At 51.9% G+C, this 27,379-nt stretch overlaps 1 protein-coding gene across 1 annotated transcript; it reads left to right on the forward strand.

The window, feature by feature from the left end:
- NCAN (neurocan) lies at window positions 1-26,904 on the forward strand. The gene is given in 16 exon segments (XM_019416456.2): window positions 1-131; window positions 4,626-4,705; window positions 5,577-5,990; window positions 8,252-8,426; window positions 8,539-8,666; window positions 9,232-9,525; window positions 10,414-11,001; window positions 11,190-12,106; window positions 12,108-12,663; window positions 16,508-16,624; window positions 17,676-17,789; window positions 19,351-19,509; window positions 20,523-20,605; window positions 22,868-23,012; window positions 23,754-23,936; window positions 24,468-26,904. Coding segments are annotated over 15 exon segments (4,092 nt in total). The 5' UTR covers window positions 1-131; window positions 4,626-4,632; the 3' UTR covers window positions 24,614-26,904.
- The last annotated feature ends 475 nt before the right edge of the window (window positions 26,905-27,379 follow it).

Here is a 27,379-nt window from a genome sequence, read left to right on the forward strand (position 1 = left end):
AGCGCTGAGGCGGCTCTGGGGCGAGCGGAGCGCAGGGCGCAGGGGCTGGACCCGGCGCGAACGAACAAGACAAGCCGGAGCGTCCTTTGTGCCGGGCGACCGCCCCGGGATGCGTCCGAGCTAGGAGTCAGGTGGGGGGTCCGTCGTGGGGAGGGGGCCGCGTTAGGGGAGAGATCCGCGGAATTAGAGACGAGCACGAGATTGGGGAGGGGGCCTGGGATCAGAGAGAAGCCCCCAGAACAGGGAGGGGGGCTGAGAGGGGGAGGGGAGACCCAGGTTAGGAAGAGAACGCAAACTGGAGGGCGCTTGGGAATGTCAGGGGGACTCGGATTTGGGGGTCAATCCTTGGGTTGTCCGGAGAATGCGGAGACGGTTCCAAGGTGGGGAGGGGGCCGGGCTGGGGGTGGGTCTCAGAATTGGGGAGGGGGCACTGGGAACCAAGGCTAAGGGAGGACACAACGAGTTTAGAGAGAAGAGGGGGAAATCCAGATGCTATATGGGGGGGGGGCTCCATAACTGGGCATCCCGGTATTTGAGCTGAGGCACCCCAGGATTTTAAGTGGGGATTCCCAATTTGCAGATGAATGGAGGAATCCAGGCTGGACTGCAGCGGGGAAGGGGGCCCTCCAGGTTAGCCTGAGTCCGATGGAAGGGGGGGGTCTTCCCTGAGTGTGAACAGCAGTGGGGAAGGGGCGCCCTACAGTCTGCCTCTTCTTTTGGCCCAGGTCCTGTCACCACATCCTGATTCAGGGAGGAGGTTCTGGGGCGGGGGGGGGGGGGGCTCCATCCCAAGGTGGTCCTTGTTCTTCCCTTGGACTTGGAGTTGGGGTGGTGTCTCTTCTCCCAGGGAGCACACTGGGTCTCCCAGGTGAATGCTGGGTGTGAGTCCCTAAAACCCCAGTTAGAATCCCTAGGACCCATGAGGGGCACCCAGTCCAAAGAGGGGGGCCGCTCCCAGCACCTCCATACCTGACTGTGTCCTCACAGAGGGACACAGACTCTTGCCTCACCCCTTCAGTTCCATCTGCCCATATGGATGCTTGTGAAAGTCCTGGCTTGGTTTGGGGGCACAGGCACCGGGAAGTAGGGGGCTGGGATCCCGGGCCCAGCCTGGGCAGGAACGACCGACCCCCATTTCTGTGCACGGGGCTTTGTTCCTCTCAGCAGCATTAATGGGAGACAGCCAGGACAAGGAGAGGGTTGGCGCTGGGCCCCAGCGGGGGACGTGGGGGAAGGGCAAGGAGGGAGGGGTGGGCAGATCATGGGACCTCAGAACCCAGCAGCCTCGCTGGCTTGTGGACATTCCCAAATGGAAGGTGCCTCCCCCCCCGCCCCCCCGCCGGAGGCAGGGGCTTTGTGTGTGTGTGTGTGTGTGTGTGTGTGTGTGTGTGTCTACCCCATGCTGAGAGAGGTTGTGTGTCCATGGGGAGTCTGGGGTCCTCTGTGAGTCTAATGCGACTGAGGTTGTGTCTTTGTCAGGAAACTTGTGGCAGGGGCCACATCACCAGGTGGCAAAATGATGTGTGCCCACCAGTCACCAAGGCCACATTTATCCAGCCTGGTCTGTGCCAGGGGCTGGCATCACCATGTGTGAGTGTCTGTGAGAAACTGTGTCTGACGGTATGGCCTCATCGAGGGGTTTATATGAGGAGGCTCAGACTGTGGGTGTGTGTCTTTGTGCAGAAGACATGCTGCCTGCCTTGTAAGTGCCCATATTGTCTCTCTTTGTTAATGTCACTGTGAATCTGTGTGTGCGCGCGTCTCCCTGGCTCTGAGTCTGGGGTTGTGTGGCTGCATGTACAGCAAGGGGCTCCTCTCCATGTGATTGGCAGTGTGGACCCTAAGCACGGGGGTGTGAGATATGATCTTTGTGCAGAGTTGGGGTGCTAATAGGGGAGATGTTGGGGTTCAGGTCCCCAAAGGCATCCCGAGATGGTTTACTGAGCCTGGCTTCAGTTCTCCTCTGAGGAGTTCCACGATCATGCCCATACACACAAATATGCCCTGACTCCGAGGCCAGAAACAGACACATGTGCTTACGGCCCCTGCGGAGGGGCACTTGGACCCACACATCCAGAGACCACAGTGGGTCCCCTATGCTCCACGCAGCGCACAGAGCTGCTGCACACCGATGCACACATCCACACATCACAGGGCACAACTTCACATCCTTGCCTGGACACAGCACCCCGACACACACACCCAGGCACACAAAAATACCTGCTGGCCAACACACCCACATTCAGTGCCCACTGAGACAGGAGGTGGGTCAGAGGGAGGGACAGGGACACACACACACACACACACACACACACACACACCCTCCTTCAGCACCGCCCCTCCTCCAATGCCCCACAGGCCCCTGTTGCATATGCATGAGGCTTATGCATTATTCATGAGGGGACAAGCCCCAGACAGCTGTGTAAATGCTCACCTCTGGCTGCTCTAGGGAGGAAGTATTTTAAGAGAAGGGGTGTGGGTGTGTGAGGGTGCAAGCGGAGGGAACAGAGTGCCTCTGGGAGGGTATGTGTGTGCGTGGGAGGGTGCACCTGAAACTGTCACTGTGTTGGATCACCTCTGTACATTTGCATATGTACATGAGGCTTTGTATACAAAAAGCTGATTCTTAATTTAACATTTCTAGCACCCCACAAGTCTTTGCTCATTCCATCCTCACCGTAACACTATGAGGTACATGTTGGGTGAGCCCCATTTTACAGGTGGGGAAAGTGAAGCACAGAGAATGAAGCAACCTGTCTAGGGTCATACAATGTATAGAAAGAGGCAGAGATTTTTTTTAATTTTAAATAAATTTGGGGTTTGAACTCATGACCCGGAGATCAAGAGTCACATGCTTCTCCAACTGAGCCAGCCAGGTGCCCCTGAATGTAGTCTGTCCTTTTAACCATACAAAGTGTGTGTGTGTGTGTGTGTGTGTGTGTGTGTATGAATTCTGTGAACTCACCCCCTCCTAAGGCCCTCCTGGGCAGGTGCAGCCCAGAGTCCTGCCCCACCCTCTAATACCTTGTCAGGCCTTGTACAGCCATCAGAGGAGCCTGCACTTGTTCAGGATTCCAAGGGGGAGAAATGAGGACAGCCTGGAATGGAGGCAGAAGTTGCTAAGGTTTACAGGTTGGTAGTTGGGGGCACCATCCCAAGGCCTGGCCTCTGATCCGCTGTGCAGCCCTAGGCAAACTGCTAGCCCTCTCTGGGTCCCAGGTGAGGCTGTGGTGCCGCTGCCAGAGGAAGACAAGGAGACCAAGTGGGCATGTCATTGCTTTGCCTCCCTAGAGTTCAGCACCACGGATAGGGCCCCGGCTGGCCTCCCAGTAGGGACTCTGGGAGCAGGGAAAGAGCACTGGGAATGGGACCAGCTGTCCTCCACAGCCCCCATGCTGGATGCTATCTACACTCCCCTCCTCAGGGCTATTCTTTTATTGGGGGAGGCTGCAAGGGTTAGATTTTTAGAGGATGCCCTAACTTGCCATCTGTCCCCACCTCCTGAGCCCCAGTGAGGGGAGTGGTACAGAGGGGCTGTGAGGCTTTGGGGAGGGACTATCTCCCCAGAGTTTCTGGTCTCTGGAAGAATGTGAGGCCTGGGAGGGCACTGCTGTGTCCTGGTGCCTGGATTGGGCCTTACTTACAGTTGGCACTCAGTAATTGTCCATTTTATGTCTGAAGGCCACAACCCCTATAGAAGGCTGGACCCACAACTGGAGTTTCTCTGTGGACCTAGGAGGCATCTTTGCCAGGTGGTATGAAGTCAGGAGGAGGGTGGGGTGGGCAGGGGTGAGGCCCCTTCCTCCAGCTGGGACTTGGCAGCGTCTCAAAAATCCCAGAAACCAAGAATAGAATCTTGGCGACAACCAAATCCTGGAATTGAAGCTGAGAATCGTGTCAGTCAGCAAACCCAGATTAAAGGCTGGCTTGGAGGCCAGCATACTGCGAGGACTGGGGACCTCAGGCTGACTGGGACTGGCTACTGCCCTCCTGGAATCCTAGTCTTATGGGTGAGGCCAACATGAAAGATGGGATTTTGATCTTGGCTGTGTTAAGGACAATAATAGTAATAACAACAGCTCAGGGGCACCCGGCTGGCTCAATCAGAAGAGCATGTGGCCCTTGATCTTAGGGTTGTGAGTTCGAGTCCCACGTTGGGCATAGAGATTAAATAAATACATTTTTTAAAAAACAGCTCAAATCTATTCTTTCATGCCAGGCAGTTCTAGGCATTTCGTACATATTGACTGTATTTACCCATCTATTCCTTCCAACTACCTGATGTTATCCCTAGCTAACCTACAAAGAAACTGAGGCACAGAGAAGCTAATCTACTTGTTGAAGGTCACACAGCAAGGAACAGGCAGATAGACAATACCAGGTCTGATTTCACTTTAACACCCTTACTTCTGACTGTGAAACTTCACTGCTGGGATTCTGAAGTCAGCCGGTCCTGGGCTTGGATCCTGGGTTAACCCTTGCTTGCTGACTGTGTGTCCTTGAGTGACACGTTAGCCTCTCTGAGTCTGTTTCTAGGTCTGTAGAATGGGGAGACTTGGTCCTTCCACACTAACTGGGTGGGTTGTACTCACCCCCATTCTCCCTCTGTCTCCATCTTTTTCCAGGTCCAGGATGGGGGCCACGTCTGTCTGGGCCTTGGGCCTCCTGATGCTCCAGATGCTGCTGTTTGTGGCTGGGGAACAGAGTGAGTTAGCTTGTGGGGTGGGAGAGGTTGGGTTCTGGGGGACTGACAAGATCGGGCAGCTTTTTAACTCTAGAGCTTTCTCCTGCTGGTTCCCTGGCTTGGTCTGGAGAATAAAATGAGAATAGATGAAAAAGGTCTTTGAATAGTCAAAAGTGAACAAGACACCTGAGAGGTTATTTTTAGTCATTGCCAGCAGAGGCTGGAGGTTCCTGCCTCTCACTGTTTTGCTGAGCTGAGCTGAAGAGAGAGAGAAAAAATGAAAACAGTGCAGAGATTGATTAGTGATGTCTGTCATGGGCGGGGCAATAGAAATAAGGTATGTAGAACTCTCCCTGGCATCTCCCCAGTGATGGTTAAAAGCCCAGGCACTGGAAATGCCCCCTGATTTTCTCTGTGGTTAGGCAAATACAATGATGTCTCTGAGACTCAGTTTCCTCAACCCTCCAAAAAGACCGTGAGACATGGCTACTTCTGCCTATGGTTATGAAAATCAAATGAGCTGATCGCTATGTATAAAGTGCCCCTGTTATCAAGAAGGTACTCCTCAAGCACATTTTCCTTCTAATGGCTGCTTCTTACTGGACTTTGGGGTTAAGTGACTTTCCCATGACCACACAGTGAGTCAGTGACAGAGTCAAATCCCTGGCAGCCAGGGTCTGGATTTTGAGTGGATGCACCGCTATGAAGGCATGTGACTCCTCTTTTGCTCACAGATTGGGGTGCACATCACAGATTGGTTCACTGCATTGTGATATTGTAGGCAACCTAACCTCTCTGGCTTCAGTCTCCTTATCTGTAAAGTGAGAGAAGTAGCAGTCTCTGCTGGTCTTTGTCTTTGAGTCAGGTCCTCTTTCCACCTTCTCCACCCCAGGCACACAGGATGCCACTGCTGCTGCCTCTGCTACCGCCAACAAGGGGCTCCACATGCAGAAGGTGGGGTCAGGGTTGGTTCGGGCTGCGCTGGCAGAGTTAGTGGCCCTGCCCTGTCTCTTCACCCTGCGACCATGGCCAGATGCAGGCCGAGAAGCCCCTCGGATCAAGTGGACCAAGGTGCGGACTGCATCAGGCCAGCGGCAGGACTTGCCTATTCTGGTGGCCAAGGACAATGTGGTTCGAGTGGCCAAGGGCTGGCAGGGACGTGTTTCACTGCCTGCCTACCCCCGGCACCGGGCCAACGCGACGCTACTACTGGGACCACTGAGAGCCAGCGACTCTGGGCTCTACCGCTGCCAGGTGGTGAGGGGCATAGAGGATGAGCAGGACCTCGTGCCCCTGGAGGTGACAGGTCAGTTGAGGACGGGAGAGGACAAGGCTGGGAGGGGAGGTGCTGAGCCTGAAGCTCACCTACAGAATGTCACCTTAGAAATCACTCCCTGAACAATGATTCCCTTTCAATTCTTCTGACAAAGTAAAGTCCAAAGAAAGTCTCCTCCAGTGCTACCCTTTCTTTAATACTTCTCTCTCTTTTAGCTAAGACAAAGCAGCTTCTGGCTCCATCTATTGTGGACCACAGTATTTTATAGGATTTCATAAGCTTTTTTTTAAAGTTTATTTATTTTGAGAGAGAGAGAGAGAGAGAGAGAGAGAGACAATACAAGTGAGGGGGGGACAGAGAGAGAGGGAAAAGAGAATCCCAAACAGGCTCCGCACTGTCAGCATAGAGCCCAATGTGGGGCTCCAATCCACAAACTTTGGGATCATGACCTGAGCCGAAATCAAGAGTCAGATGCCTAATGTACTGAGCTTCCAGGCGCCCCTCCTAACCTTATTATAAGTCCCTTTCATGGTTACCTACTTTCACATAAGACAAAGGATATTGACTTTCTGTTTAAAATAGGAATACAAGGGCACCTGGATGGCTCAGTCAGTTATGTATCCAACTTTGGCTCAGGTCATGATCTCATGGTTCGTGAGTTCAAGCCCCACATGGGATCTCTGCTGTCCACGTGGAGCCTACTTCAGATCCTCTGTCCCCCTCTGTCTCTGCCCCTTCCCTTCTCATGCTCACTCTCTCAAAATAAATAAACTTTAAAAAAATAAAATAGGGATACAAATTTCCTTTTACAATAAAATGATGTTTTTTTTTAAATAAAATAAGAGTGAGGTTTTCTTTTCATAGCCAACTGAAAATATATATGAAGTAAGTAACAGTCCTCAAATACCTGTTTAACCAACTCCTGTATTAAATTCTTTCTGTTGAAATAGCCAGTGTTTCTCTTTTCCTAACTGATCAAGGTGGACAAAACAAAACAAAACAAAAAGTTTTTTAATTATTAAAGCAAAGTCCTACTAGCACAGGGGTGGCACAATAGACGCTCCATAGGTAATTGACAAATGACTCAATTGACAAATGAATGAATTGTTGTGTGTAAAACATCCTGTGGGTGCTTGCTGGGAAGTCGATTTACCTTGACCTATGCTGGCCATGGGCAAATCCCTGAACCACCTGTCCTGGAGCACAGTGTTCTCCCACCCAACAGTGTCTCACTGCATATTTTATGGGGTCAGCCAACTGTCCCTTTTACACGGCCTCGCTGCTCAAAACTGATAAACCTTGAAGAAAACTGATAAGTGATGAAGGAAGTAAAATCTACTTCTGGGATTGTTCAATTCATTCATTCAACTGAACATGTATTGAGCACCTACCTACCACATGCTAGTCTGGTGCTGGGAACATAATCATAACTGAGACGCAGCCACTGTCTTCCAGGAGCTCGGAGTTTGATAAAATGGAATCGAATGTTTCATTCCTTTGTCTTGCTCAGCCATTTCTTTCATCCTAAATCAGAATTTGAGTCACAGTGAGCCCATTATTTATGCTTCCCATCCTGGCTTACAAGTCACCTCCTCTAGGAAGTCTTCTGTGACTCCATTCCCAGGCTGGGCAAGAACCACTTGATCTCCCATTGCCACCTGTGCTTTCCCTATCAATACATGTACTTAATTCCTTTGTTTTTGTTTTTAAGATTTTATTTTTAAGTAATCTCCACACCCAACGTGGGGCTTGAACTCACAATCCCAAGATCAAGAGTCATATGCTTACCCTGCTGAGACAGTCAGGCACCCCAGCGTGTACTTGATTTTTAAAAGGAAGAATCTCCCTCTTCTCCATGCCTCCTGTCACCTCCAAGGTCTAACCCTAGGCATGAAGAGTGCTATCTTTGGAGTCAGATAATCCTGGTTATGAATTTTGGCTGTGCCTCATACTGGCTGTGTGGAACGGAACGTGTGCCTCAGCGTCTCTGAGCCTTAGTTTTCTCCTCTGGAAATGGGGATAATCACAGTGTTGTTGTAAGATTTCATTGAGATCTTGCTTATAAATGCTTTCTACATGGTAAACATTAGACACATGTTAGCCCTTTATGGTCATCGTTACCAATTTCCTTATTTAAAAATGGGGTCATATCAATCTGGCATGGTACAGGGCAGCATAGGGGAGCAGGTTTATTATTATCAAACTGGGAGAAGGGGCATTCTGCAAGAAGGAGGTCAGTTCTTGAAGATTGCAGCATAAGTCAGCCCCCTATCCTGGATGTTCCCCAACAGGTGTCGTGTTCCACTACCGGGCAGCCCAGGATCGCTATGCACTGACCTTCGCAGAGGCCCAGGAGGCCTGTCGTCTCAGCTCAGCCACCATTGCAGCCCCACGGCACCTGCAGGCTGCCTTTGAAGATGGCTTTGACAACTGTGATGCCGGGTGGCTCTCTGACCGCACTGTTCGGTGAGGGGGGACACAGGGTTGGGACGTGGAGACCTAGCTCCTGGGGAAAGATGGTCTTTGGGGGCCCCAGGCGCACATATTTGAGAGGGACCCCCCCTCCTTGTCTTGTCAGGTATCCTATCACCCAGTCCCGTCCTGGTTGCTATGGCGACCGTAGCAGTCTTCCAGGGGTGAGGAGCTATGGGAGGCGCGACCCACGGGAACTCTACGATGTGTATTGCTTTGCCCGTGAGCTGGGGGGTAAGTCTGGGGCTGGCAGGACCCCCCACCCTCACTTCCCTGAGTACCTATTACCCTCCCCAACCCCCATTCCTCCCTAAGTCCTTGCCTAGCTCTCCTAAGTCTCATCCCTCTAGAAACCTGCAGCCAATATCTGGGCTCACCCTTCTCTGAGCTTTCCTTCCCTCTCTGAGCCCCTCCTTCTCTGTGCCCCTTCCCTCTCTCTGAGGCCCTGTCTCTTCTCTGAGACTCTCCCCCTCCCTGGCCCCTCTCCCTATTCCTACCCTTCTCTTACTCTCTGAGCCCCCTCCCCGCGCCAAGATCCTCCCTTTCTCTGGAGCCCTACACACTCAAAGGCCTGTTACCCCATTTGTAAAAAGAAGCTAAGGCCCTCTTCTTCCTAGCACTGCCTGAGAGGTAAAGACCACTATGAGGGCGGGGGTGCGCACAGCGGCGGCGGCTATCGCCGCCTTGTTTAGCCACCACCCAAACCCGGCCAGGCTGGAGTTCAGAGTGGGACCCCCTTCCCGGGCTTCAGGGGAGAATTCCCCAGGCCCGCTTGACCTTCGCTCGCGCCTTCCCGCAGGCGAGGTCTTCTATGTGGGCCCGGCCCGCCGCCTGACCCTGGCCGGCGCGCGTGCCCAGTGCCGCCGCCAGGGCGCCGCGCTAGCCTCGGTGGGACAGCTGCACTTGGCCTGGCACGAGGGCCTGGACCAGTGCGACCCGGGCTGGCTAGCCGACGGCAGCGTGCGCTACCCGATCCAGACGCCGCGCCGGCGCTGCGGCGGCCCAACCCCCGGCGTGCGCACAGTCTACCGTTTCGCCAACCGCACTGGCTTCCCGGCGCCCGGAGCGCGCTTCGATGCCTACTGCTTCCGAGGTGTGTGTAAGGTCAAGCCCCTGGAAGGTGCGTCCCCTGGCAGCCACGCCCCAAAGCTATACATCCTGGTCAAGGCCACGCCCCTGGGAATTTTCCTTTCTAGTGGAGGCGGAGCCCAGACCGAGGAGAGACGTCCTTGGAAATACGCTCTGAGATAAGCCACGCCCTCGGTGAAGCCCACGCCCCTTTCCCTAGGAGCCCCGCCCTGGGGGTAGGGTCGGGGCCCGAAAAGGCCAAACTCTGGCGGGGACGTTCCGTTGAGAGTGAGCTGTATCTCTTAAGGTCCCTGAAAGACATGCTTCTGAGTGGAGCATATTTTAGCTGGAGCCTTGTGCATAAGCATCCCCGGAGGAGGGAGTGCTGTTCCATTAGCCATGGCCCCAAGGCAAGGCCACACCTCCAGGGACTGGGGATGACTCTAGTCCTTGGAGTGGGACCAAAGTTTCAGAAGCTGGGAACCTGACTCCAAGGACCTAAGACTAATGTGTAAGAGGGAAAAAAAATCCCTTTGTAGGAAGGCCACGCTTATTAGGAGCTTCCTCCCCCTGGGGGAGAAGCTATGGTCCAGGTCTGACCTGCCCCCATGAGAACTGGCCACTGCCTGAGCTTTACCCAGGAACCTAGCTGTCTCTTGACCCCTCACCATGACCAGTTGACTGACCTTGACAGTGGGCCCCAGCCTGAACGGTAGGAGTGTTAACTTCACACCTTCCTCTCTCTGGGTTTAGGGGATCCCAGAAACCACGCAGAGATTTTAGAGACAGAGGGGCACAGAGAAACAGAGAGACACAGACGGTTCACGCTGCAGCATGCTAGAGTGGGGGTAGACTTCAGGCAGAACTTCCTGGCCAACCTTCCTAACACAACCTTTTCGGCTTTCTCCCACAGCTCATCATCCTACACCACCACATGGAGACCCAGAGACCCCCTCATCTGGGGATGAGGGGGAGATTCTGTCAGCAGAAGGGCCTCCAGCCCAAGAACTGAAACCCAGCACTGGGGAGGAGATGGTCACCCCTGACTTCCAGGAGCCTCTAGTATCCAGTGGGGAAGAAGAGCCTCTGATCTTGGCAGAGAAGCAGGAGTCTCAGGCGACCCGCAGCCCTGCTCCTGGAGGCTTCGTGCTAGCCTCAAGGCCCCCCCGGGAGGCTGAAGAGGTGTGGCCGAGCACAGTGGCCCCCAGCCCTAGCAGCCCCAGCACGGCAGTGGGCGCTCACACGGAGGCGACTCCGACTGGCCCCGTGCCCAGGAGGAGGGGACGCTTTAAAGGGTTGAATGGGCGCCACTTCCAGCAGCAGGAACCCCACCGAGGCCTGGAGGTGGGGCTTGAGGCCAGCACCCAGGCCCTGACCCCAGAGGCTGCTGGGAATCACGTGGAGCCTCTGCTGGCCACAGGAGCCACAGATGCTTCAGGGGATAGCCGGAGCCAAAGCCCTTGGGCTATGCTGACCAATGAAGTGGATGTGCCTGGAGCTGGTGAGTGGGGTCCAAGGGAGAGGTGGGACCTGCCTGGGGGTCTGAGGAGGACAGGGAAAGAGGTTCCAAACCCCAGCTGGGTCCTCAGGCCTCACCAAGCCTCAGAAACCCCCTCCTCCTTGGAACGGGACTCAACAGAAGGAACTGCTGAGAGATCATTAGAATCACTCTTGTTGATATTGTTGCAGGTTCCCCTGGTGGCAGGAGCCCCCCAGAGCCCTGGCTGTGGCCCCCGACCGTGGCCCCACCCAGCGTCCCAGGCCCCAGCAGCGTTGCTGGCCTGGAACTAGAGGAAGCCAAGGGCCCCAGTGTGAGGCCAGCCGCTCCTGAACTGTCCTGGTCTCCCTCAGAGGTCACTGCCCTAGAACCCAACCCCTCAGAGGGTCCCAGCAGTGCCCCCTGGGAGGTATCCCCCATGGTCACTTCCCCAGACTTTCCTGTCATGGCCATGCTTCGTGCCCCCAAACTGTGGCTTCATCCAAACCCGACGCCCCTCCCCACGCAGGCCAACAGGGTCAAGGGGCATAGTGAGGCCGTGGCTTCTGTACCACCCTCCCCTGCCTCAGACACTGAGGCTGTCCCCCAGGACCCTATCTATCCAGAAATGCATTCCTTGCCCCTCTCCTCAGGCCCAACAGGACAGGGTAGAGAGGCCACACCCCCGACAGTCAGCGGCCACAGAGCAGGCAGTGCAGTAGCTCCTTTGCAGACAGCCACAGACACACAAGCCAGTCCTAACTCTCCCAGGGCAGACTTGGGAGAAATTGGGGGGACCAGCCCTACTGGGCCCAGCAAAGCTGAGCGCCCCAGATCCAGTCCACAAGCTGCTGTGGACAGGAGTGTGGCGGAAGATTTCGCCGCCACTGAGACTGCCACTGAGCCCACGGGAGTGAGAGACATCTCGGGGTCTGAGTCTGGGGTCTTCGGCACAGCAGAAAGCCCCACTGTTGGCGCTCAGGCCACCACGGACAAGGCACAGGGCACGTGGCCCTCACTGCACAGTGAAGGGCTGGACTCCCACCCCCCATCTGCGCCCTCGGGTGTTCCTAGAGTCCTCTTGATTCCTGGGGTCACCCCAAGTTTGGAGCCTTGGGCCACTATAAATGGAGAAGCCATGGCGGGGGCCCACAGATTCCACGGCCACACTGGCCCCCAGTGATGCTGGTGGGATTTGGGAACCTGGATCCCATGTGGTTGAGGGAGCTGAAAGCCCCACCCTGAGCCCTCGAGCGGCCGTGGATGCAAGTGTAGTGATGTCCCTCATGTCCGTGGACCAAGGGGACGAGGCTGGAGTCCTGGCCATGTCCACAGTGGCCTCCTCAAGCTCCCAACCCCATCCAGAGCCGGAGGGCCAGATGGTGACCCAGGGAATACTGGGAGCCTTGGCCCCTTCACAGGACAGCAGCCCCCCAGGGGAGCCTGTTCTTCCTCCTTGGACACCAACGGCAGCCAGCACGGACAAGCCTGTCTCAGTTTCCTCAGGAGAGCCTACAGTGCCGGGTGACTCTCCCAGAACCCCACTGCCGGCCTCCCTGGGCCCAGAGGAGTTTGAGCTGGAGGTCCTTTCAGGGAGCCCAGGTGTGGAGGGCTTCTGGGAGGAGGCAGCGAGTGGAGAAGAGCCGACCCTGCCAGGGACCCCAGCAAATGGAAGTACAGAGGAGGGTGAGTTCAAAGCTTGTGGCCTCATCCAGCCCACTGCTGTCAGGGCTTGGGGGCAGGGACTGGGGCGCCCAGATCTGGGAGGAAGGATTGTTTTGGGGGGCCTGGGAAGGTTTCTAGCAGGGGATGATGCTGGAGATGGGAGCTCACTAGGCAGAGTTGAATTGCGGAAAGGGTGTTCCTGGAAGGGACACCAGCCTGGGCAAAGGCCAGGAGGTGAAGTTACACCTTAGTTTTGATGCACAGCGAGGGGGGGAATAATGAGGCGTTGGGTGGAGTTTGATTTGGGGGATAAATCGTGTTCATGTCCACTCTGAGCCAGACGGTGCTGTGCAATACTGGGGTCTGGCCTTCAGTGAAGCCTCAGTCTGGGAAGACAGAGCTGGACACAGGCACCCTGACGCGGGGCTGGAGGGAGGAAGCGTGACAAAGAGGGCTTTCTGTTCAAGTGGGAATTTGCACCTGGGATTCAGTGATGGTGGATCGTCAGGGGGGCCTCGAGCCACAGGGAAAGTGGGTGCTGGGAAGGGGCGGGAGGGGTGGACATCACCCCCGTTTTATAGAAAGCAAAATAAGGCTTAGGGAGGTATGACTGCCTCCTGGTCAGTGGCCAGTGGCCAGACTTCAATCAGAGCCCAAGTCTGTGGAAGCCTTAACCGTTCTGTGCCTAGTGGAGTCCAGAGAAAGCCAAATGCCCTGTTTCCCTGGGGCTAGGTCTGCCCACTAGCTCAGCCTGCAAATTTTGGCTTTTTTTTTTTTTTTTTTTTTTTGGTCAATTGAGCTTTAAAAAAAAAAAGCAGCAGCAGCTAATTAAAAAACACTTATTCTGAGTTGCAAAACACTCTTATTAACACAATTGGTTTTACACTTGCTCCTTTTTTTGAAGGCAAGGTGTAGTGGCAATGCAAACAGCAGATGCAGGGTTTCTTCGCCCACCCTGTCACCTCCGGGCTGTCTCCAGGACTATAGCCTTTTTTCTTAGATGCCCAGGAGGCAAGCAGACCCTGGGCAGGGGCGGAAGCGTCACTAAAGACTGCATGCTTGGCTTGTTCTAAGCACTTTACTGCAATCGACTTGGTGAATCCTTATGATGTCCTTGTGGAACAAGTTCTAGTAAGATCCTCACTTTACAGATGGAGAGACTGAGGCACAGGGAAGTCAGATGACTTGTGCGGAATCTTGCAGCCCGAGGAGTGTAAATGATAAGATTTGAATCCAGGCCATCTGACAACAGTCTGTCTCAAACACTAGCTCATACAATGCATATTTCATTGGTATAAAAAACAAACGCCTGAGGTCTTGAGGAGGGGGTGAGCTCACCCAGGGAAGGAGCAGAGAAGAGACTGGTGGGCGGGATGGGCAGAGGGAAGGAAGCTCCAAGCCAGAGGAGCTAGAAAGGGGTGAACAGAGAGGTGGGAGGACAACCATGTCTAGGGGTGCTAAGGAAAGTGCTTTGGGTGGAGCCCCTAAGACTACAGCTGGATTTGTCTTGGACTTTGCTGCTTTCTTGGCTCTAGACTGAAGCCAGCGGCAGCCTGGGTGGAGGGAGGCAGCCAACGCTGGGGGAGACCCAGGCGCCTACCCACCCGCCTGCTTGTAGCAGAAATGCTAATGAAGCCAAAAATAAATGCAGCACCAGTGAGCGACTGAGTCACCGCCAGCCCGTGGGTAGGTGTCAGCAGCTCAGGGCACCTGGCGGGGCTCACGCGTCCCAGCACCCAGCAGCCCCAGGCGTGTGCACACACGTGCAGGGGTGATAGCAGGGACAGATACACCAGCCCCAGGCCCCTCTGGGCCCACCACCCCCGGGACAGGCTCCAACCGCTACAGAAGGGCCAGCAGCTACCTTCATTTCATTCAGTTAATGAGCAATTATTGAGTGCCCGCTGTGTTTCAGGCCCCGTTTTGAGACCAGGTCCCTTGTCCTGTGGAAGCTGACATTCTAGGGCAACATTCTAGAACTTTCCCAATGATGGAAATGTTCTGGAGCTATGCTAATATGGTAGCAACCAGTCATGTGTGGTTACTGAGCCCTTGAAATGTGGTTAGCGTGACTGAGAAACTGCATTTTTACTTTTATTCCATTTGAATTTAAACTTGAATAGCTATATATGGCTGCCGTGTGGAACATCACTGCTCTGGGGGAAGGTGCTGACAAATAATGATGATCTTAGTAAATAAGCAAATTGCATTGGAAGTTAGAAGGTGATATGGGCAAAAGAGAAAAGTAAACCAAAGGGTGGGGGATGCCCATGGGTGTTTTCTAGTTTTAGAAGGGGGGTCAGAAAGGCCTCTCTAACCAGATGAAATTTGAGCAAGGCTGAAAGGGGGGAGGGAGGAGCCATGTAGAAATCTAGGGGAAGAGCATTCCAGGCAGAGGGAAGAGCCTGTACAAAGGTCCTGAGGCAGACCTCTGCCTGGCATGTAGCAGAACAGCAACGCCAGTATGGCTGGAGCAGAATGAGCCAGGGGAAGAGAGGAGGAGGTAGGGCAGGGAGATGTTGGGAAAAAAATCACACAGGGTCCCATGGGCTGCAGTGAGGACTTTGGCTTTTCCTCTGAGGGTACTGGAGGAGCCATGGAGGGACCTAGGCAGAGGAGGGACATGATTTAACTCAGGTTTACATAGGCTACCTCTGGCGACTACAGGGAGAACAGAGATCAGACGGCAGAGATCAGACCAGGGAGGAGGCAACTGCTTATTACCGTCTTAATATCTCGTGAGGCCTTGGGCCAAGAAACAAATTCAGAAACAAATTCTGGATTATAGGAGTTGGAGAGGGGGACCTTAAACTGGGCTTCCAGAACAGAGCCTGGGAGGCCAGTCTTGGTTCTTGTACTGTTCTGCTGTGTGGCTTCGAGCCAGGCCCTGCTCTTCTCTGGGCCTTGGTTCTGGTGTCTACGCAGTGGAGGACTGGACGCTGCCCTGATAAGGGATGGGGGTTGGCTGGGATAGGATGAGAATTCTCGCTCTGTGCCTCCCAGGCTCCAGGGTGGAGACCACCCACCAAGGCATCGGGGCCTCTGAGATGGGGAGGGGAGACTCAACTGCTTCCAGGGAAGCCCAGCTGAGGGGGGAAATGGTGGGGGAGGGGGACAAGGACACATACTCCTCAATGCTCCCTGAGTGCCAAATCCATACAGAGCAATGCTGAGACCTCTGAAGATGCCTCAAGCTGATATAGACAGAGCTGGACGTGGCATTATGGTCAGGACCGGGAGAGGGATGAACTGTTCTGATTTCTATTTTGTGGATGAGGCAACCGAAATTCAGAGAAGTAATTTGTCCAGGGTCCTTAATGAGTGGCAGAGTCAGGGATTGAACTAACCTCTCTGATTCCAGAGCCCGTGGTTATAACTACAATAATCCAGCACCTCTCCAACCACTGCATCAAAAAAGATTGAGCCACCAGAATGAAGGAGGTGATAGTTCTCACTCTTGGCTAGTGCTGTTCATACCCTACCTGGGACCTTACATCCACCTCTGTGCTCCAAGTTGTGAGAAGTGCAATGGCCATCAGGCCATGTCCAGAAGAGAGGGACAAGTCAGGGAAGCACTTAAATCCATGTTCTGGGAGACTTCCCAAAAGAAGCTTTAGGAAGCTAGTTCCACTACAGTCTGTTTCCATAAGCAGAGTGGCCCACAGATGCTCTGGGGCAGTTCCTGAAAGGAATAAGCTCCCCATTAGAGGAGAATGCAAGAGGAAACTGACAATTGCAACTGCCTATTGGGAAGTTATAGAGGGGACTCCACAGAGAGGGTTTGGGGGAGTCTTAGGTCTGGATTCCAGGAAGGCAGACGACATGGTGGCCTGCCTCCTCTCTACACTGCCTGTCCATCCTGCAGCCCCCTTGGATCCCTGCGAGAACAACCCTTGCCTGCATGGGGGCACCTGTAAAGCCAACGGCACCATGTACGGCTGTAGCTGTGACCAGGGCTTCGCCGGGGAGAACTGTGAGATTGGTGAGTGCCCCAGACTCAGGATCTGAACCTAGACTTGTTTGGATCAGAACCCTGGGGTCTACCTCAGCAGCCATCCCCATGAGGACTGAGGGATAAAAGGCCGGCTTCAGATGCTCCCTTCTCCTCCCCCTTTCTTTGGTTCCAGTAACTCAGTCCCAATTAGGTGAAGCAGCACCAAACAGCTGAGCTCTTGTCCTGGGGACCATGGCTCAGGTGTCCTGCCACCCATCACTACCAGGCAGAGATGAGAGGAAAAGACAAATGATAAGGCTCAGATTCCTCCCTGATCCAAGGGGGGTTCTTCCTAGCCCCAAAGCCCAACACAGGGAACATGACAAATTAGGAAATTTTAACAATAAATATAAATGACATAAATCTTGAGCCCTGCACGTTATTTCATTTCACAACCATACTAATTATAGAATTATAACAATAAATATAAGCAATGTGATTTCGTGAGCTCTTCCATGGACCCTCCACCGACAACCACTCTTGAGGAGGTGCTATTATTATCACCATTTTGCAAACACGAAAATGAGTCCCAGAGATGGGAAGTGACTTGCCCAAGTCACTCAGGCACTATCTACACAGAAATTGGTTGAATGAGAGCTCAACTGATATCTAGTTCAACTGATTTCTAGCTCTACCTACAAACAGTTCTACCTTTGTGCTTCTGTGCAAGTCCTTGCAAATGTTATGGAACTCAGTTTCCCCAAGTTCCACATTCTGGTAGGACCCTCCATCTTCAACATTCTAGGAGTCTGTTTGCCAGAGTATAACCTTCACTCTTCTGAAGGCCAGTGGAGCATTCCACACACTCTGGCTCTCAGCTGGCCCAGTGGCATCTGCTCTCATTAATGCTAATTCATGCTAATTGTTTGAGGCTCCACCCCCTTGACCTCCAGAGTCATTGGGCCATCTGCGCAGACCACCGTTGCTTCACGCAGGTCCAGGATGGATGGTAGGACCATGACCTCATCTTCTGCCTGGTTCCTTGTGGGGACTGGGAGCCAAGGGGAGGCTGACCTCTAACTCAGTCCCACCCCTCCAGATATTGATGACTGTGTCTCCAGCCCTTGTGAGAACGGAGGCACCTGCATTGATGAGGTCAACACGTTCGTCTGCCTTTGCCTCCCCAGCTACGGGGGTAGCCTCTGCGAGAAAGGTGAGTCTCTACCGAGACCCCAGAAACAGTACCAAGAGGGGGCTGGTTGCTGGGCCACATGTTTCTCACATATGCTTCAGGTCTCCATCTCTGCTTCTGTGGCCGTGAGTTGAACAGATGACAAATTGTTGTTTGGGGATAAAAGTCACGTAACATAGAATTAACCTTTTTAGAATGTACAACTCAGTGGCATTCCGTGCATTCACAATATTGTGCAGCCACCACCTCTAGCTATTTCCAAGACATTTTCATCACCCCAAAAAGGAATCCTATATCCATTAGCAGTCACTCCCCATTCCATCTCCCTCAGCCCCTGGTAACCACTAATCTACTTTCTGTCTCAATGGATTTGCTGGTTCTGGATGTTTCATATAAATGAGGTCATGCACTATGTGTCATTTTGTGTCTGCTTTCTTTCACTCAGCATGATGGCTTCCAGATTCATCTACATTACAGTGTGTATCATTGCTTCATTCTTTTTTATGGCTGAATAATATTCCATTGTAAGGAGATACCACATTTTCTTTATCCGGTCATCGCTTGGTGGATATTTGGGTTGTCTCCCCCTTGTGGTTAATATGAATAGTGCCACTATGAACATTCGTGTGTAAGTTTTTGTTTGGACAACGTTTTCCTTTTTTCTCCCCCCATCCTTTTTGGTGTATATGCAGTAGTACAATGGCTGGATCGTATGGCAATTCTGTGTTTAACATTTTGAGGAACTACAAGGCTGTTTTCCACAGTGGCTGCACCATTTTACATCCCTGCCAGCGATGTACAAGTGTTCCAATTTCTCCACATCCTTGCCAATGTTTGTTATTTTCCTTTTTTTAAAAAATTTTTGTTTTAAATGTTTATTTATTTTTGAGACAGAGAGAGACAGAGCATGAATGGGGGAGGGGCAGAGAGAGAGGGAGACACAGAATCCAAAGCAGGCTCCAGGCTCTGAGCTGTCAGCACAGAGCCCGACGCGGGGCTCGAACTCCTAGACCGTGAGATCATGACCTGAGCTGAAGTCGGAGGCTCAACCGACTGAGCCACCCAGATGTCCCATTTTTTTTTTTAATTCTATCCATCCCAGGGGGTGTGAAATAGTGTCCCATCATGGTTCTGATTTGCGTTTCCTAATGACTAACAATATTGAGCATCTTTTCATGTGTTTATTGGCCATCTGTATATCTTTTGCGGAGAAATGTCTATTTGAGCCTTTTGCCGGGAGAGAAATTTTAGGGCTTCCTGAGACCATTTCCTGAGTTCCCAGGTCCACACAGAGGGCGCGGCCAGATCAGAGGCGACATCAGAGTTGGGATGAGAGGGATGGGTGTAATGATCTTCAGTTGAATATCTTCCTGCGACAGAGAAAGAAGTGAATATGGGGGGGGAGAGGTAAAAAGGGTGGGGGGACAGAGCCTCAGGAGGATGGGGGGAGGAAGAGGGGTGATCTGGCCCCACAGTGACCTTGGTTTTGGCCTTCTCTCTGGTGCGCTGGCTGTGCTCATGACCAGCAGGGCAGGCCTTGACACAAGGCCAGTCTCCCTCACGCTCCCATCCCACCTCCCAGACACAGAGGGCTGTGACCACGGCTGGCACAAGTTCCAGGGCCACTGCTACCGCTACTTTGCCCATCGACGGGCGTGGGAGGACGCCGAGAGGGACTGCCGCCGCCGAGCGGGCCACCTGACCAGCGTCCACTCACCCGAGGAACACAGCTTCATTAACAGTAGGGACTCTGGAGTGGGCGGGGTGGCCCTTGCAGTCCCTTTGCCAGGGCATCCCCTAGGGTCCTGAAGACACTACCTTTCTGAAGCTGTGTTTATTAATGCTAGCCCTGATCACTTTAATTCATATGTCCATTTATTCACTTGTTATTTCATACTTCACTTCATTCATTAACTCACCAAATATTTACTGAGTATCTGCTATGTGCCAGGCACCGTTCCGGGCATGGGGACACAGCAGTGAGTGAGACGCATATTGTCCTGTCTGCAGGGATTGACATTCTTGTAAGGGCTATAGGCAAACAAGTAAATATCTAATTAAATACATCTATACTATAATTTAGCCGGTCCTAAGTGCACTGATGACAAGTAAAACAGAGCCAGGGGAAAGAGGGCAATGAAGAAGCATCTGTGACGTGGGGGATGAAATGAGGAAGGAGCTCCGCATAAATCTAGAAAAAGAGTGTTGCATCAATTAAATCTGGCATTTATTGATTTATTCATTATCCCTCTGCCATTTGTTCATCCATCCAATGATTCACATTTTCCCCATCCCATCCCCTGTTAATTCTTTCATTTGTTAACTCCCTGGTTCCTTCATTTTTGTTTTGTCCCTCAATGTAATCAAACACATGCTTATCCTTGAGGACACTCAGTGACTGACTCCCTCACTAGGTCTCTCACCCGCCTGCCTGGTCCAGCCCGGCCTGCTGGCTCTCCTATCCCTTACTCTAATTTCTGCAAAACCTGATGAGTCTCTGTTTATTCCTTCCTGTGGCTATTTGTTTAAGCCACTGATCGTGGCAAGACTGGAGCCTAATTCCAGCCCTTTTCATGCCCCCCCCCTCTCATCTGCTTGGGAAGGGCGGGGGGGGGGGGACACCGCCTTCAGCCCACACAGAGTCTGGGGGAGGGGCTGGGTCCTCCCCTCCCATACCTTCCACCCCTCCTCCGGCCCACAGCCTAGGCTGGGGGAGGGGTGGGCACCCAGCCCTCAGGATGCCCCACCTCGCAGGCTTTGGGCGTGAAAACACTTGGATCGGCCTGAATGACAGGATCGTGGAGAGGGATTTCCAGTGGACGGACAACACGGGGCTGGTGAGTGGCAGGAGCCAGGCTTGGGTCTCCCTAGAACAATGGGATGTGTATAAGCCTCGTGGGCTCTGTGCTCTGGCCTGACTTTACCCTCTTGTGCAAATCAACCATGAAAGTTCCTTGTGGCTCTGAGATTGGGAAAGGAGCTTCAGCGAAGTTCCAGGTCACCCTTGACTTCCCAGCCCTGTAAACACCCGGCCCACCCGGTGACTGAAGTTATAGACGTAGGACTAGGGCCTGAGGTCTCCTCTTGCTCACTGCCGGGTCCTCCAGCCATGGACTTTAAGATATTCCCATTTCCCTACTGCCCCCTGCCTGACCAGCCTCCCTTATCACTCACCGGGACCCCTGCAGCAGCCCCCCAAGCCCCACCTTCCAAAACACACGCTTGCTACCTACCCTCTAGCCCCTCCACCTGGCAGCCAGGCGGACTTTTTAAAAAATTGTGGTGAAATTCATACAACATAGAATTAACCATTTTAAAGTTTTCTTTTTTTAAAAAAAATGTTTATTTATTTTGAGAGAGCACACGATTGGGGGAGGAGCAGAGCGAGAGGGAGAGAGAGAGAATCCCAAACAGGCTCCGTGCTGTCAGCAAGGAGCCTGACGCATGGGGACCGAACTCAGGAACCGAACGATGAGATCATGACCTGAGCCGAAATCAAGAGACACTTAACCGACTGAGCCACCCAGGTGCCCCCTTTGAAAAATGTTTTATTTAACTAATCTCCACACCCAGCGTGGGGCTCGAACTCATGGCCCGGAGATCAGGAGTCGCATGCTCTTCCGACTAAGCCAGCCAGGTGCCCCCAAATTAATAATTTTAAAGCGTATAATTCAGTGGCATTTAATACTTTCACAACGTTGTGCGGCCATCGCCTCCATCTGGTTACAGAATGCGTCCACCCGAAAAGGAAAACCTATACACGGGGACCTTTTCAAAATCATAGATCAGGATTCTCCCTGCTTCAAGTCCTCTCAGGCTCTCTGTTGTTCTCAGGGTAAAAATCTACCTCTTCCTGCGGTGAAACACAGTCTGGCGGGCCCACAAAAAGTTAAAGTCAAACACAGAATTGCCACAGGACCCAGAAACTTCGCCCCTGGGTAGATACCCAAAAGAAGAAAGATCTTTCACTCAGATATTTGTACACTCGTGTCCACAACAGTACTCGTCACAGTAGCCAAAAGGTGGAAACAGCACAAATGGCCGTCAAAAGAGAAATGCATGAACAAAATGGGGTCCATCCATACGGTGCATACTATTCAGGTAAAAAGCTGATATGTGCTACCGTGTGGATGAAATTGGAAAACCTGCTCGGTGGAAAAGGCCAGAAGGCCACAGAGTGTGTGATTTCGTTGACGTGAAGTTTCTAAAATAGGCAAACTCGCAGGGACAGAACGTGGATCGGTGGTTGCCAGGGGCTGGGGGCGGGGCAGAATGGGGCGCGATTGCCAATAGGGAGAGAGTTTCTGTTTGAAGGGATGAAAAGGTGCTGGGATTAGACAGTGGTGATAATTGCACAACATTGTGGATCTTATTAATGCCAATGAACCGGACACGTAAAAATGGTTAAAATGGTCAATTTTACGTTATATGTATTTTACCACAGTTTCAAAGCGTCCACCTCCTCGGGCCGCCTGGGTGGCTCAGTTGGTTAAGTATCTGGCTCTTGATCTCAGCTCAGGTCTTGATCTCGGGGTTGTGAGTTCAAGCCCTGCATTGGAGCCTGCTTTAAAATAAGAAATAAGAAAAAATCCACCTCCTCTACCGCAAGAACTGGCCCTTGCCCACCCACTCACCATACCCCAACTCGGTCCGGCAGCTCCAGCCCCACTGGCCTCTGTTCTATTCCTCAAACAGGATAAGCACCGCCCTGCCTCTGGGCCTTCGTGCTAGCTGTTCCCTCTGCTTGGAATTCTGTTCCCTTCCTGCATCATTTCTACCCTTGAGTCTTCAGCTATCCGCTTGTATTCTCCGGGAATCCCTCCTGGACCTTTGCTCAACTATTTATCTCAGAGTGACCTAGGTGGAAAATTAGACTGTCAGGGAGAAAGGAAGCAGGTAGGAGGGCCAAGGAAGAGGGCACTGCAGCCTTGCAGCCAGAGGAGGGGTGACTCCGGGTGCAGTGGAGGCCACCATCCGGCAGAACGGTGCCCGTTGTAGAGATAGAAACACTGAGTCCTTCAAGTTTGAGTAGGCTGGCCAGGGGAGTCCTGCAGTGAGCCGTGACGGAGTCTGAGCCTCTCTGCTCCCTATTCCTGCAGCAATATGAGAACTGGCGGGAGAACCAGCCTGACAATTTCTTCGCGGGTGGGGAGGACTGTGTGGTGATGGTTGCACACGAGAGCGGGCGCTGGAACGACGTTCCCTGTAACTACAACCTCCCCTATGTCTGTAAGAAGGGAACAGGTATGCCACTACCCTCCCCACCACTTGCCTCTGCCTTTCGTGGGGTCCTTGTTTTCTTTAAATGTGTAAATGTAAGTCAGCCCTGCCCAATTTTCACTACAGGGCTGTGTGAGAGTGCCCATTTTTTTCCCGACCTTTGCCAACTCTGTGTGTTCTCAAATCTTTTGTTCTTTGTTCATCTGGGCGGTGAAAAAATAAGACCTACTTGTTAGGGGAGTTTGCGTGCCTTTAAGGATGAGGATAACCAACTGTTCATAGGTTCATAAGCTATTTGGATGTATTTATTTTCCTGTGACCTGCAAATTCATCTCCTTTGCATAACGTTCTATAGGTTTGTTGGTCTTATTGATTTGTGAGAGCTCTTTACATATTAAGGGAACACTTACACGCGTTCTCGTGTCCACCTTTCTCTTATACTTTTGCTTATTCTCACTTATGTGTCCGTGACAGCTTTCATGTCCTTTCTTCCTTTCCTTTACTCATATCATTCTTATCTCCCACCTTCATTGCTATCATGGGTAAGGATTAAGGAGGATGGGATGTGTCCAGGAGGTTCCCGCCCCTAAGGATCTCCTGGGTTAGGTAGAGGAGACAGACACCGTCACTTCTGTCCATGTGAGGTCACAACTGAGTGAAGAGCAGGACCTGCTGATGGGTATAATTATTCCCAACAAGAGAAGAAACCAGTTCAGCCCCAGACTTGATGGTCACTTCCCTTACCAGTGGTTTCTCTGTCTCCAGTGCTGTGTGGTCCCCCTCCAGCAGTACAGAATGCCTCACCCATTGGTGCTCGCAAGGCCAAGTATAATGTTCATGCCACTGTACGATACCAATGTGAGGAAGGATTTACCCAGCACCATGTGGCCGTCATCCGATGCCGGAGCGATGGCAAGTGGGACCAGCCCCAAATCGTCTGCACCAAACGTAAGTGGCTGTCCCCAGACACCCCAACACAGGTTTCCAGTTATTTGTGGTCCCCAATTAAAATGTCATATTACTGGGGCGCCTGGGTGGCTCAGTCAGTTAAGCATCCGACTTCAGCTCAGGTCATGATCCCACCGTTCATGAGTTCGAGCCCCACGTCAGCCTCTGTGCTGACAGCTCAGAGCCAGGAGCCTGTTTCGGATTCTGTGTCTCCCTCTCCCTCTCTCTCTCTCTCTTTCTCTGCCCCTCCCCCACTTGCGCTCTGTCTCTCTCTTTCAAAAATAAATAAACATTAACAAAAATTTTAGAAGCAAAAAACAAACAAACCAACAAAAAACCCCCGTCATATTGCTACACACTTTGATCTGGCCGAATGTCTGCCTGATAATGCAGCCTTGCAGATAAGTGAGAACTTACCAGCCTGCCTGGTGTTTCCTTCGTTTCTCCTTTCCATGAAAAGGCCCGCTATATCAGGCCACCCGCCTCTCACCACCTTTTGCCACTTCCTTGTCCTCCCTCACTTCCCTGCAGCCAGACGGTCCCATCGGATGCGGCGACATCATCACCACCACCAGCACCATCACCAGCATCACCACCATAAATCGCACAAGGAGCGCAGAAAACACAAGAAACACCCAGCAGAGGACTGGGAGAAGGAAGAAGGGAATTTCTGCTGAAGAACCAGGCAAAAGGAAGCACAACCCCTTTCCCACACCTTCCCCGGAGCCTTCACCTGGGGAGACAGAGCCCAGAGAAAAACAAGAGGGTCTGGAAGTCCCTGAGCCCCAAACCACACCCCCCCCCCCCCCGCCTCCACAATCCTTTGTAAAAAGCTCCTCTCTCCTCTTTCTTACATACACAAGGTCCTCTTGGCAGGCATAGCCATGTATCTGAAAAGTCAGTTCTAGTCAGGCTGAACTCTGGGACCATCTCCCAGTGAAGGGAAGCACAATCAGCAAAGATCATTCTTTGCGTTGGTTAAGTCTTTTGTTGGCAAGGCTGATTACCAGTTGTTGAAATAAGGCTTTGATGAAGGTGCAAGAGTGTATGTTTGGGTTCACATTAAGGAATTGCTTTTCACACCAGATGATCAGGCTTAGTAAACTGTCAGATGTGCAGGTTTACTAAATGCAGGCTGAAGCTTTTAGTTAAGGTCATTGGCTTTGGGAATAGAGAACTCCATGGAAACACACTGCTTGAACTTGACAGCTGTCTTCCTTCACCCTGGACTTCAGCGCAAGTTCCTTCTCTGGTCTTGGTGGATAAATGGAGTATGGAACTCCTATGTACTGAATTTTAGGAATGTTTTTAGAATAACCTCCTTCTGTGCCCTCAGAGTTAGGGGTCAGAATAGTCAGAGCAATATATGGGAATAGAAGGAAGGTGTATTGCTTACCCTCCCAGGTCTAGTCCAGTGCTGAGATTTGGTGGTTCTGTACGTGTGGTGAATCTCTCTCACACACACAGATGAGAGGATGTTTAGGGCTTGATGAGCCCAGATTTCTTCCCCCTCCATCTCTCAGGGAGACAAAGAACCTCCTTCCTGGATCAAGGAGGTGCCAAGTTTTCTAGCTCAGTGCCCATCCCCGTCCCTCCAGAGACATTGGTAGTGCCCCTGCCCTGGGTCCTGCCCCCACTCCTGCCCCATCCCTGTCTTCATTCATTGCCTGGTGGACTAGAAATGCTTAAAACTTGAAGTAGTAACATCTTCCTGCGGTCATGTTGTAGAGAAATGCACAGCGTTAAAAACTGAAACACACACACACACACACACACACACACACACACACACATAGAGACACACACATTTTTTCTCTCATTGCTTTTTAAAAATCTTTTAAGTGGGAAAGAACTGACTAAATCTGTTCCCCCAATTGGCAACCTGTAAAATAGTTCTCCGAGCCAGAGGCCAGGATTCAGCTCCTTGATCTCTGGCAGGGAAAACCCCCATGGTATCCTTCATGTTTTGTCCCCTCTGAACTCCTCTCCTCTGGGAAAAGTCTGTGGACCTGTGTTAAAAATTACAGTGGGGAATGGCCCTCTGCAAGAAAGAAAAATAAGAAAGTAGATGGTCCAAGGGTTCAGTAGAGAAAGAAATGTGTTGATTGAGCCTATATTCCTCCTGGGAAGGAATAATCATAGCCACCAACTATGGAGTCTGTACTGTGCTAAGGACTCCCACACTATCTCTTTGAATCTTCTCAACAGCCCAGTGATTTTGGAACTATTATTTCCCCATTTTACACATAACAAGACTGAGGCTCAGAGAAGAGAAAGGCACTGGTTTGAATCCACAGCCAAGACAGGAGAAAGGATTTGGTCCTTCATCTGTCTGATTCCAAACATCGCTTTTACTTTGGGGGAATGGACTGAAGCATAATTATACTCTCTCATATGCACAGGCAGGTTTAGGAAAAGATTGAGAAGTGCAAACTAGACCCTTATCCTTGACCATGGTCTTCAGTCTTCCCCGCTATAGACATTATCTCCTGCTCCACCTTATAGTTATAGAGAAAGCCCAGGGATGTACATTTGCCTTCTTGCTTTGATAATTTTTTTTTTGCTTTTAAAAATATAATAACACATCTTCAATAATTCATGTCATAAAATAATTTTCCTTTGGGGGTGGTGCTTGGGGGTGCAACTTTTTTTTAGGGGGGGGCTTGGTTTATGCTCCCTGCCCTTGGCCCCCTTAGTCCCTTGCTCGGCCTCCACCCAGCTCCCTGGTGGGAGGGGGCTATGGTCTTTTCTAAAGTGGGTGGTTTGTCTTTTAGTCTTTCCCTTTGGGATGTGCGTGTGTTTGCGTGTGCCGCGTGCGTGGCATGCGTGTGAGTGTGTGCGCGCGTGAACAGCTTCGGGTTCTGCTGGTTTTGCTGTGAGCTGCGGTGTTCTGTGGGTCTGTGGTATCTGACACTGTGGATATTAATGTACTTCTTGGACATTTTAATAAAATTTTTTAACAGTTCAACCTGCCTGTCGCCTCCTGAGACCTTTCTTCATTAATTTACTCAGCAACTACTTGCTGAGCAGGTATTATAAGCCAGGTACTGTGCTGGGTGCTGGGGAGATAATGGTGAACAAGACAGACATGCCCCCGGGAGGTGGTCAAGAAAGGCTTCCAAGAGGAGGTGGATGGGATCTAACGGAGGAGTAGTGTTAACTAGATGAGGAGTGGAAAAAAGGAAGACACTTTCAGGCAGAAGAAAGAGGCAAATATCCTCTTCCAGAAGGGACGTGGGCTATTTGAGAAACAGCAAGGAATCCATAGTGGCTGGAGCAGAGTGATAGAGGTAGATAGTAGGAGGAAACAAGGTCAGAGACACAGAGGATGGACTACTCAGGGCCATATGGGCTGTAGTGAGGAGTTTAGGCTTCATCCTAAAAGCAATACTGACAAAAAACAAAACAAAACAAAAAAAAAGCAAAACAAAAAACATAAACAA

The sequence above is a fragment of the Panthera pardus genome, unplaced genomic scaffold (assembly GCF_024362965.1).
Source record: "Panthera pardus isolate Hobbes unplaced genomic scaffold, ASM2436296v1 HiC_scaffold_8, whole genome shotgun sequence".
In the NCBI taxonomy this organism is placed as follows: Eukaryota; Metazoa; Chordata; class Mammalia; order Carnivora; family Felidae; genus Panthera; species Panthera pardus.